Source organism: Homarus americanus, unplaced genomic scaffold (genome assembly GCF_018991925.1).
Source record: "Homarus americanus isolate GMGI-L3 unplaced genomic scaffold, GMGI_Hamer_2.0 scaffold51859, whole genome shotgun sequence".
Lineage (NCBI taxonomy): Eukaryota > Metazoa > Arthropoda > Malacostraca > Decapoda > Nephropidae > Homarus > Homarus americanus.
The window spans coordinates 12,365,719-12,378,218 of record NW_024711292.1 but is presented as its reverse complement, the minus strand read 5'-3'; the positions used below and the strand labels follow the sequence as shown (position 1 = coordinate 12,378,218).

Genomic DNA, 12,500 nt, shown 5'->3' with positions numbered 1-12,500 from the left:
AGTACACAGCGTGACACTCACCTGGTGTAGTCAGTCTTGCAGTAAACGTTGTGTTCGCGGATGAAGCAGGAAGGTTGGCGGTCGAGGGCCAGCTGACAGACGCAGCACCTCAGGCAGGTCTGGTGCCAGGAGCGGGAGTTGACCCTCAGAAGGAAGCGGTCGACGATGACGTCGTGGCAGCCCTCACACACCTCACCTCCGCACCCCTGGGGGGACACAACCATTCACATACAACTTAACATCACAAAATTGGTCATCATTCTAATTCAGACACAATTATGGCCTCGTTAAGGATTGATTCATTAAATATTATTTTACTTTTGCAGATGAATAATGTTATATGGAAAGTTACCACTTCCTTATTACACTCCAGAATGTGACACAACATGATGAGCTTTTAGACAAGTACAGAAAACAGACTGCAAAGATGCTGTTTTTATAATCACGTGGCTCCTGAAGATTAAAATTTAAGTTAAACTTCTTACGGAGTCCTGTCACCTCTCCTCCTGAACCACGAACCCTGAAATTCAGACTCGTGAACTTGAAGCAGTAGATACTGGCGGATTATTCTGTCCACAACTGCTTTGGATTTACGAGTCTAAATCTCAGAGTTCGTGGTTCAGGAGAAGAGGCGACAGGACTTTTGTGAGTGACTGTACTATCGTGGACAAAAGTTACTCCTTCCCAAACTGAAGCAGTATCGACCCGCACAGCACACCCGCACCAGATAACAATCAGGGTAAGTCAGTTCGGAGACTCATTCCCGTGTCTCAGTTTCACTACAGGGAGCGAACTTTTGTCCACGATAGTACATACCACAAGATCAGCGACAGCGAGAACAAACATATTCCCACCGTCCAATGACAGGAACATAAGAGCTTACCTTAGTGTCCCCAGAGAGATTCTTCCCGGTGCACTTCTGATCCTGCTGCTGTGTCTCTATGAGGCTGGCCTGGGGTTCTGAGTGAAGCCTGGCCTCCGCAGTGGAATTGGCATTGCTGGGATTGTGGGGGTGTAGCCGGGCTTCAGCCGACAAGGGAATGGCCTCGCTGGGATTGTGGCCAGGGTCTGGAGGACTGAAGGGGGGACGGAGGGGATCATCCTCGGCCATCACACCGTCTGACCCGCAAGACACCCTCACCGCGTCCACGATCATGGCCGATTGCCTCCTCCACCCAGCTCCTGCAGGGACCTTCTTGCTTGCTTGGATGGCGCTTCTGGTGTATCAGTTATGTCTTCGTCTGTGTTGTGGTCGTTATATTTCCCTAACTCAGATGTACTGTTATCCTTAAGCCTTTGTTGTATTGTTTGGGTTCATCTGTTTATTTCTTAATTCAATCACTAGTTCTTTTTCTCTTGGTTATCATTGATGGCCTATAATGTTTCCTTTACAGTCTCTCCGGCATTTCGGTGACACGTTTATTTGACAATCGCTACTTTTTGTTTCTCAGTTTCTGCGGCTTTTTAGTTGATACATAATCCATCACTTTAATTATATCTTAAACCATTTCTACTTCTGTCTCAGCCATTCATTCTCCGATTTATCTTTCATCATACTTATATCTTGTCTCATTTCTGGTGGCTGCTCTGATACGATTTCACAAGACTCTAAAACTAACTAGTTTCCTCTCTCGCTGATCTTCCTAAGTCTTTTTAACTCGTCAGTCATTCATCGGTTTCCTGCAATCTCCCCATCTTGATTCTTTATATAACCAAAAGGATTCCGTCTACCTGTTACGTCATATTTGTTGGTGAGTTAATTTTTTTTTTCACACAAGTTACAGTTTAGTGGTTTTGGGTATTCATACCTTCATCTTGAGCCAAATTTGGTCTATTACTAAAGACATTTTTAAAAAATATCTTGCTGTTGTCTGTTTTCACTTGTATTTCAGCTTGTTCTATATATAAATATATATATATATGTATATATATATATATATATATATATATATATATATATATATATATATATATATATATATATATATATATATATATACACAATATATAAAGCAGTAATCAGAGTTGTCTATATGTACAAGTTTATCAGACTCGTTATTTGTCAGTAAATCTTAGATTACGTAAATAATTAAATAAATAGAAACATACACATGCAAAGAGGGATAAACACGGCCTTATTCTTGTTTGTCCTTTAATTTTCTTAGCAGGAGGCTGTAGAGGTACACAACCACCTATCAATAACCTTACTCAGATATGAGAATTGTTCTTGTGGGCGTCGTCTTGGTCCAGGATCTTTCTCAGTGACCTAAGATGAAGTCAGCCTCTCTGGGGATTTAGGTTTCACCAAGGATCTGTCTTACTGGGGTTCGGTTTCGGGGGTTTTCGTCTCTAGGGGCTTCACCTCTCAGGGATATCAACTCTGGTTCTGTCTGACTGGGGCTTTATATCATCGGGGTTCAGCTTCTCTGGGATATCATTTCTCAGGGGTTCTGTTTGTAGGGTTTCATATCTCCGGGGTTCCGTCTCTAGAGTTTCGTATTTTCGGGGTTCCGTTTCTAGGGTTTCCTATCTCCGGGGTTCCGTCTGTTGGAAGTGGTAAGGGAAGGGGAGAAACAATTATTAATTAACCTTCAAACTGAAAGGGAATAGGAATATATGAACTTGGGATAAACTCTAAGGGAATAATTATATGGCAAAGTTAATAAGAAAATATTGAATTGGACAACTTTAGTCAAATATTATCATGGTGAACTTTAACTGAATGTTAATATAGAATTTTATAAGGAAATATTTAATAAAGTAAATCATACGAGCACATTAGCAGAGTAAGATCTACCGAAATAATAACAATGTAAATTTTTAAAGGACTTTTAATAAGTAAATTCTAAGGGAAATATTAATACAATACACTTTAAGGGAATATTAACATAGAATATATTAACACCGTAAACTAAAGAGATTGAGGAAATAATAACACGTTAGATTTGGACCGACTTTTAGCATAAAAAATTGTAGGAGAATTTTAACGTTGTAACCTAAGAGAATATTAACATCACATTTTATTCTTCACCCACAGGTACAATGATGTAGCATGAGTGCCAGTTATTAACAAAAACAACCCTTTTAAAGTCAATTTTTAAATTTTTAGCTGGTCCACTATTACTCACTCGTCACTTAACAACTTAGTCCCAAGGTTGTAACTTACGGTAGAGGTTAAGTATAGTCATGCAAATGATTTTTAAAGGTATAAATTATACTCTCTGACATGCGCGCCGGAGGTGGAGCTGCTATGACTCAGTCTCCTTTAACATCATGTGACATCCCAGGTATTTAGGTTTACACTGCAAAATTGCGAACGGATACGTTTGCTAAGCAGTCAGGAAGCGACGTCCAAACGGGAAGTCTAATCATTTTTAAAATCCTAGTCACATTCATAGAGTTTGACGAAATTTCAATAAACCTATAAAACTGGCAGTTAAAGAAGCTAGTAATGATCTGTTCTTAGATAAACTCTGGGAGTCTTGCAAATTGGACTTCTGATAATCATCTGCGATGGCGACTTACACACACACACACATACACACACACACACAAACACTTACAAACACAACAAATACATACACACTCACACACAGTAAATACTACTTCTTGCACTGTCACTATGTTGAAATGCACTGTAGTTTGAGCTTTTCCCCATCTAGTTATTATATATCTTATTTGTATCACTTATGTTACTTGTATATTATTTATAATTCGAAACCCATTCCCCAAATATGTAACTGTATATTTTCAGCCTTCTGGCTGCCAAGCTCTTTCAATAAACCGTTAATTATTATTATTATTATTATTATTATTATTACACACACACACACACTACTACTACTACTTTGCTGTCATTCGAAATCGAGTATGACGATCATCCAGCTATGATACAATGAAATGAGTTATTAGGGATGTCACCTAGGTTAGTGAGTTTTGAGGTGAGTAAAGAGACAGATACGGGAGCCGCAGCGTCGTTCACATTCGTTGCTCAAGTGAAGGGCTCCATCTACTACAGGAGGGGCTGTGGCAGCTTCTCTCTGGCGTTGGCGCTTGTCTGCCTCGGTTTGCAGTCGGGCTAACTCGAAAATATTGACACCTTCTCGTGTGGTGGTCCTCCAAACGTTATGATGTGGAGTAATCGACTCCCAGGTGAGGGGGGTCGATTTGGCACTTTTTCAGGTTTTTCTTAAGACTATCCTTATACCTTTTCAATTGCCCGCCGACGTTACGTTCACTATTCGTTAGGTGACTATAAAGTAGCTGCATTGGCAGTCTACTGTCGTCCATGCGGGTAACATGGCCAGTCCAACGTAGTTGTTCATGGATAATGGTAGCCTCGATGCTCCTACAGTTGGTGTCAGCAAGAATACTGGCATTTGTTCTCTTGTCTTCCCAGCGAACTCGGAGGATGGAACGTAGACTACGGTGGTGAAAGTTTTCAAGTGCCTTGAGGTACCTCCTGTATGTGACCCATGTGATCACAGAGAAATCAGGTTCACCCTAAATTGGGAAACGAAAAACAATGACAATATGGTCAGAGTCCCAAACTTTCGGTTGGCGGATTATCAGGGGTTAAGAAGGTACCTAGGTGAGGTCACCTGGGAACAGTCAGGAGAGTCCCCAGTAGGAAGGGGTGAGGTCATAGATGACACAACAATTGATCATGACTATAATATATTCACTAGTATACTACATAAAGCACAAGAACAAACTATACCATACAGAAAAATTAGGTCAAATAAGAATGAGCCAAGGTGGATGACCAGAAAACTTAAACCTGACATAGGAATAAAGAAAGGAATATATAAGAAATTAAAGGGAGGGGAGGAGAAGCTCAGAAATAGGTATAATGAACTATCTAGGAATGTTAAGAAAAATGTAAGGAAAGCAAAGAGAGACTATGAAATCAAAATAGCAAGAGAATCCAAGGCGAATCCCAAGGGATTTTTCCAGGTATATAGGACAAAGGTCAAGGACAAAGTTGGGCCTTTAAAGTCAGGGAGGGGAGAAGTGATAAATGGCAGTGAAGAAATAAGCAAAGCATTGAACAGCTATTTCTTATCAGTTTTCACAGAAGAAATTTGAGATGAAATTCCAGAGGTGGAACTGATATTTAAGGGAAAGGAAGAAGAGAAGTTAAAGAATATCACTATCAGAAAAGAGGATGTTCTTAAGAAGATAAATAAACTAAAGAAAACAAAATCCCCAGGGCCGGATGAAATTTTCCCTCGAGTCTTGAAAGAGTGTAGGGAACAGATTAGCGGACCCCTCGTAAACTTATTTACAAAATCATTAGACACTGGAGTTGTGCCAGACTTGTGGAAACAGGCAAATGTAGTACCCATATTCAAAAAGGGAGACAGAGCATCAGCGTCAAATTACCGGCCGATCAGTTTGACGTCAGTAGTGGGGAAATTTCTTGAATCAATTATAGCAGATTGCATCCGATCGCATCTAGAGAAAAGCAAATTAATCTACGACTCTCAACATGGGTTTTCAAAGGGACAATCTTGTCTAACAAATCTGCTAACGTTTTTTAGGAAAGTCTTCGAGGTAGTAGATAATGACGAAAATTACGATGTTATTTACTTAGACTTTAGCAAAGCATTTGACAGAGTACCGCATCAGAGGCTTCTGAGAAAAATTGAGGCTCATGGTATCGAGGGGAAGTTTTAAATTGGATAAAATCATGGCTCACCGATAGAACGCAGAGGGTCAGTGTAGATGGTGTTAAATCTGAGTGGGGCCGTGTAACCAGTGGGGTTCCCCAGGGGTCAGTACTAGGCCCATTCTTGTTCATAATCTACATAAACGATCTAGATACTGGGATCAGCAGTGACATAAGCAAGTTTGCGGATGACACCAAAATAGGGCGGCAAATTAATTCAGGGCAGGATGCAAATGCATTACAGGAGGATCTAAATAAACTGCAGGGGTGGTCTGAAAAATGGCAAATGAAATTCAACACCAGCAAGTGCAGCGTACTTAATATTGGAAGAACAAATACTGATAATGTATACAGCCTTAACAACATCAACCTAGAGAAGTCGACTTGTGAAAGAGACCTAGGGGTACTTGTAAGCCCGGACCTACGGCCTAAAAAACAGTGCGTTAATGTTCGAAATAAGGCAAACAGAGTATTGGGTTTTATATCTAGAAGTGTAAGTAACAAGAGTGCCGAGGTCTTATTGCAACTATATCTTGCGCTAGTCAGGCCGCACCTCGATTATGCGGTTCAGTTCTGGTGCCCCTATTATAGAATGGATATAAATTCACTAGAGTCGGTGCAGCGAAGAATGACAAAAATGATTCCGGGACTTAGAAACCTTCCGTATCAGGATAGGTTAAAGAAACTTAACTTGCATTCCCTAGAAAGACGAAGAGTGCGGGGAGATATGATAGAAGTATTTAAGTGGGTGAAAGGAATCAATAAAGGGGATATAGATAAAGTTCTTATAATATCCGAGCAGGATAGGACTCGGAGCAACGGATTCAAGTTGGATAAGTTTAGGTTTAGGAGGGAGATAGGAAGAAACTGGTTCACAAATAGGGTGGTGTAGGAGTGGAACAAGCTTAGCAACTTTGTAGTGAGTGTGGGAACTCTGGAAAGTTTCAAAAGGAGGCTAGATAGATTCATGGATGATAGAGAGTGGTAGTAACTCTCGAGAGGAGCTGCCATGCACATTGCACAGGCCAACAGGCCTATTGCAGACTCCTTATTTTCTTATGTTCTTATGTTCTCACTGCCATATAGCAGGGTGGGGAGGACCACTGCTCGATATACTGTACGTGCAACTTTGTAGATAATTTCAGCTCCCTATAGCTGAAGACACGATTTCGGAGTCTGCCAAAGGCTTGAGATCCACATCTGATCCGATGCTGAATCTCTTCATCAATGTCTGCGGTGGTGGACAGATGGAAGCCGAGATACCGAAAGTGGGCAACATTAGAGAGGGTAGTACCATAAAGCTGGATGGATGGGGGAGGTGTGTCTGAACCAGGGGCAGGTTGAAAAAGAATCTGAGTCTTACATACAGTCACCTCAAGGCCGAAGTGTGCATACGCGTCTGCGTAGGTGCTCAGGATCTCCTGTAGATAGTATTCAGTGTGAGCAACCAGGGTGAGGTCGTCTGCATACTAAAGTTCAGTAATGGAAGCTACCGACACCTTTGTTCTTGCCTGGAGTCGTTTTACGTTGAAAAGACCCCCCTTCACCCGGTACTCGATGTTCACCCCACTGGCTAAGTTGGCACTGGCAAGAGCAAGGAAGGCAGCCAAGGAGATGGAAAAGAGAGTTGGTGCCAGTACACATCCTTGTTTAACTCCTGTTTGGATGGGGAAGAAATCTGATTGGGTGACGTTGTGCAGGACACTGCCGTTCATGCCATCGTGGAGTTGCCTCACAATGGAGATGATATTTGGTGGACAGCCAAAACGGCTGAGGGTCCACCAGAGGGCTTCCGTGTTGACCGAGCCGAAGGCCTTGGTTAGGTCGATGAAAGCCATGTACAGGTCACGATGCTGTTCTCTGCACTTTTCCTGTATCTGGCGGGCAGCAAAGATCATGTCAGTGGTGCCAGATGATGGTTTAAAACCACATTGAGATTCAAGGAGGAAGTTTTCCGCCTCAGGAAGAAGTCTGTTTTGGTCCTTAGGAGGCCTCAGGCGATAATCTTGCCAGCTACGGAGAGCAGCGAGATCCCACGGTAGTTGTTACAGTCTGACCGGTCTCCCTTGTTCTTATAAATATTGACAATGTAGGCGTTCTTAAGCTTGAGTGGTTTCATCCTTTTCCCATATATTCTCCAGGAGAGAGTGGAAACGGTTGGTAAGCAGAGGTCTTCCTGCTTTATACACCTCGGCTGGGATTCCATCAGGCCCTGAGGCTTTGTTATTTTTCATCTGCTTGATGGCAGTAGCTACCTCATCCAGGGATGGAGGATAGCTGAGGTTGGTCAGCTCTGGATGCTGAGGGACCTGCTGGGTAGTCAGGACATCCACATCGGTGTTTCGGCTGTGCAATAAATGGTAGTGCTCTTTCCAACGCTGAAGGAGGCCTTCATCGTCTTTATTTATAAGGTTACCGTCAGATGAGTGGAGGGGGGCTGCGTCACGAGTGATTGGACCATAAAATGTTTTATTGGAAATGAAAAATTCGCGCATCTTGTGCTGACCTGCAAGTTTTTGTGCTTCACGTGCTTTATTTTTAAGCCAGTCGTTCTTTAGATTGCGAAGTTCCCACTGGGCTGCCTCTTTCTTCTTGCAGAAGGTATCAGCTTTGGTCCGAGACTGAGGGTTGTTCTGCCAGTCAGTAAAAGCAGCACATTTATCATCGACGAGTACTTTGATTGCCGGGTCATGTTCATCAAACCAGTCTGGTGTATTCTTTTGATCTGGCCGAGGGTCTCTCTGCAGGTTTTTGTCATAACAGTATTAAGAGTATCCCATTTGACACTGGGATTCACGTTGTTTGCTGTTGGGTTGTTTATAAGCCCATGTTCGAGCTGCTCTCTGAATGCATGTGCTGCTGCTGGATCCTCCAGACGCTTAGTATTAAAACCTCTTCTGGAGGTTTGCTGCCTTCGCCGTTTTGGCGCGACGTGAAGTGAGAGCATGGATCTGATAAGTCGATGATCAGTGTCACAGTGGTCTGAGTCACGCATATTTTTTTTTTTTTTTTTTTTTAAGGTGGGGAAAGGATGGAAGGCATGCTGGGGCTCAAGGCACAGACGGACATGAGGGATAGAGAAGTCACGACAGATAGTCGTGGGGGGAAGGTTGGAAAAGAAGTTTAATGAGTTAAACAGAGGGGGCGACACCCCTTGTTTTACATATTACAGAGTTTGTTGGCTAACTAAGCTAACCTAGGTTGCACAATGGTTACTTTAGTAGACAATGACTAGTTTGATTTTACAATTACATGTTTATTAAAATCTTATACTGGGTTACGTCATGGACTCACTACATTGTGACTTGTTAAATGTGAATTTATATCATCTAAGTTATAATCTAAGGTGGATCACTGTGGCGGACATAGATGGGTCGCGGGTTGGGTTGTTATAATGCGGGCAGACTCCGTGGCCACCAGGCGTGGGGTCGCCTTCCGTTGATGTCTTTCCCGCGTAGGTTGTCTGGGCTGTGAGGGTCGTCCAGGAGCTTATCCCAAACCTTCTTCCCTAGGCGATGGAACCTAAGGTTGAGGGCCTCTGTTTTATTTCTTAGGTGGATGGGTTCCACTGTCTCCTGGTAGGGTGGCGCTTGGCCACTGGCTGACCTCAAACACTTGTTTTGGAAGCTCTGTAGTTGTTGTACTCTGGTCTTCCCGAGTGTGACGAGTGGTATATGTGGGTACTCCAACACAGGCCTCACCAGTGCCTTGTACAGGTGGAGTTGTATCTTCTCAGGCATCAGTTTAAAACGTTTTAATTTTGCTGCATCTACTTTGGCTTTCTCTAGTCTGTCCTTCACGTGGGAAATGATGCCCGTCAGAGAGATCATGAGGCCGAGCAACCTGTCTTGTTTAGAGTACTCACTCTCTTCGTCGTCGATCATCAATGGCGCCGGCTTGAATTTGGCTATGGGTGTGACCTCGAATTTAGTTTTGTTTGTTTTTATTTTCCATTTATTTTCACACTCCGAGATCTCCTCTATTGCCCGAGCAGTGAGTCGCGCCATCCTTGCCGTGGACCTTCCTGGGCAGGTGACGATCTGTGTTACATCGTCGGCATACATGACGTTCTCGCTGCCGACGATTGGGGGTGGCAGGTCAGCCGTGTAGAGCGTGTAAAGGGTTGGTGAGAGACAAGAGCCCTGAGGCACGCCGCTCGAGAGTGAGAATTACTCTCCACAACGTCCTTGTATCTTGATTTTGGAGTTGCACAGCAGGTGTGTCAGGTTTTCGGGTAGCCCCAGTTGTATGATCTTATACTGCAGCCCCGCGTGCCAAACTTTGTCAAACGCCTTGCTGACGTCCCTCAGTACTACGTTGCACTGCAGGCGACCAGTCATGGCGTTGGCGAGCTGCTCGTAGGCCTGGCCTATGGCGGTGGATGTGTCTCGGTACTGGCGGAAGCCGAACTGGCGGGGATTATGCACGTCTTTGTCTTCCAGATACATTCGCAACCGCTTGTTTACTATTTTTTCGAGGATTTTGGCAGGTACCTCTAGCAGCGATATTGGTCGAAAGTTTGCGACTTTGTTTGGAGGCTTCCCTGCTTTTGGTATGAGGCGGATAACAGCGATTTTGAACATCTTAGGGAAGCATCCAGAGGCGGGGCAGGCGTTGCATATATGAGCAAGCCTCTCTATCATGTTGTCGGGGAGTTGGACCAGGATCTTCTTGTTAATTTGACTTTGCCCAGCTGATTTGTTTTTAAACCCTTTTATGACGGCTGACACATCTGCAGGAACTATGCGCTCCGTCAGGTAGCTTCCGTCCACCAGTCTAGTGAAGTCAGTCCGTGGGAGCGGCTGGAGCAGGCGCTGATTGTCCTACAACTGACCTAAAATGTCCTCCTCAAACACCCTGTCGAAGTCCTCGTTCTCCTGTTCACTAATGGTAAAGATCTCTCGCAAATATAGCCGATGTAATTGTTCTTGGTTTTCATCCTCGAATATTTTCACGGTGTTTTGGTCGAGCAGGTAAGGGACCGTGCTGGAGGTGGAACCCATCAGTCGCTTGATCCCTTTCCAGAAGGCAGCAGAATTGCGGTAATTGTTGGCTGCCTCCCACACCAAGGCGGCCCACTTTTGTTCATGTAGACGTTTGCTCTCGTGCTGGATGTCCGTCTGTAACTCTCGGTACTGGTCCCTCAGCTCCTGCGTCCACCCGCGGATACTGGCTAGCTGTCTCACGTGATCATACTGGATACTGAGCTGCCTCAGCTGGTGTCTAGTGTGAGGGTGGGGAATGGTCCTGTGGGTGGTGGTCGGGATGTTGTTGTCCATTTCCGTCTTCACATCCGTGTACCATTGTTCGACCGCGTCGTCGATGTCATTGTGGCTGGCTTCTTCCAGGTTCCTTCCCTGCTTGAGACTGGGAGACTCCTTGAAGGAGTCCCAGTCTGCCCGTTTGAGGTTTGACCTGATGTTGGCGGAGATCATAATGGGATTGGATGAGAGCGTCACAACGACTGGCAGGTGGTCGCTGGTACAGGTACTGATGGGTCCGGCGGTAGCGTGCCTGTTGAGGACGGCCTCGTTGTTAGAGAGGATTATGTCGGGTGTTGTGGCACTGGCACGTCTGATCAATGTCGGGAAATCTGGCCCGAGGTGTTGCAGTTTTCCCCTTCTGATGTTGTCATACAGCGCCACACCGACGTTGTTCTCATTATCGTGTCCGAGTATGGCGTAGCGCGCATTTAAGTCCCCAATGATGTATGTTGGTTTCCTGTGGCGTAGCAACTGGTTGAGGTCTTGTTCGGGTAAGTAAGGACGTCGGGGAGGTAGGTAAATTGTGCATATGATAACAGGTCCCCTAGTTGTCTCCACCTGCACTCCTAGAACTGAATCCTGATGGCCACAGCGACACCATCGTTCAGCTCACCCGTCATGTTCCTCTGGTATACAGTGTAGCCAAAAATTTTCAGCTTACTTTCGTCCTTTATGCCAGTACTGTTTAACAGAATGATGTCTGGGTCTAATTGATAGTATAAATTAGACAGTTCGTTACGTCTATTAAGGGACCAGTGTAGGACATTATGTTGGACAATTTTCATCCTGCAAACGACTGCCATTTCGGAGACTGTGGCTTGGGGCGTCGCTTGAAGTGTTTGCTCGGCTTCTGCCATTTCTAGGGGGATGAAACTTCTCAGCAGAACCTTCGAACATCTGCTTGTCAGTTAATGAAGCGCCCTCGAACTTATCGTCACCCGTGTACAGGAAGGTGTTCAGGTTCTGGGCCTGCGTGTCTAAGTAATCTATTTACGCAGCAGCTCGAGGGTCTTGTTCCTCTGTGGAGTAAGTCGCCACCATCTGGTCGCAACCATTGATTGTGGTTGCAGTCCGATGGTCACTGTCTTCGTTGGGAGTACATGTCTTGGGGTCACGGAGATTTATGGTATCGTTGGCGCTGTGATCCCAGGGGGACTGACTGGCCACGTCGGGGCTACGGTTATACTGACTTTTGTCTTAGTCAGGGAGGTCATGGTCCATTTCTAGCGTGGGTTGAGGTCGTCGATAAGTCGTTGAGTGGGTTACTGCCTTCAGGATTTCTTTTGAAGGGACGACGTCGCATATTTCAACAGGTGCAATGTTGTTCCTGGTTAGTGTCTCGTTGAGGTGTTTCGAGAATGAACCTGGATGAACCATGTTCATGTGATGGGCATGCAGGTAAGACAAGTATATAGTGGTGGCTTTGGACTCGTTCAGCTGTGGAGAGGAGACGCTCCTGATGCTCTCGGCCACTGCGTCCCTCATGGCGCCCAGTGACTCAGTAACTGCCTGTTTTATTGAGTACTTGATGGTTCTTATCTCTGATTGCAGGACTTCCATGGTCT

At 44.6% G+C, this 12,500-nt stretch overlaps 1 protein-coding gene across 1 annotated transcript in view; it reads right to left on the bottom strand.

Moving 5' to 3' along the window:
* Window positions 1-1,830, bottom strand: part of LOC121855646 (LIM/homeobox protein Awh-like) — a 28,433-nt gene extending 26,603 nt beyond the window's left edge. The window contains exons 1-2 of the mRNA XM_042350749.1: window positions 884-1,830; window positions 22-206 (exon numbers count right to left, since the gene is read on the bottom strand). Coding sequence (XP_042206683.1) covers window positions 22-206; window positions 884-1,156 — 458 coding nt within the window. The 5' untranslated portion in view covers window positions 1,157-1,830. The remainder of the gene's footprint in view (window positions 1-21; window positions 207-883) is intronic.
* Window positions 1,831-12,500: the final 10,670 nt, after the last annotated feature.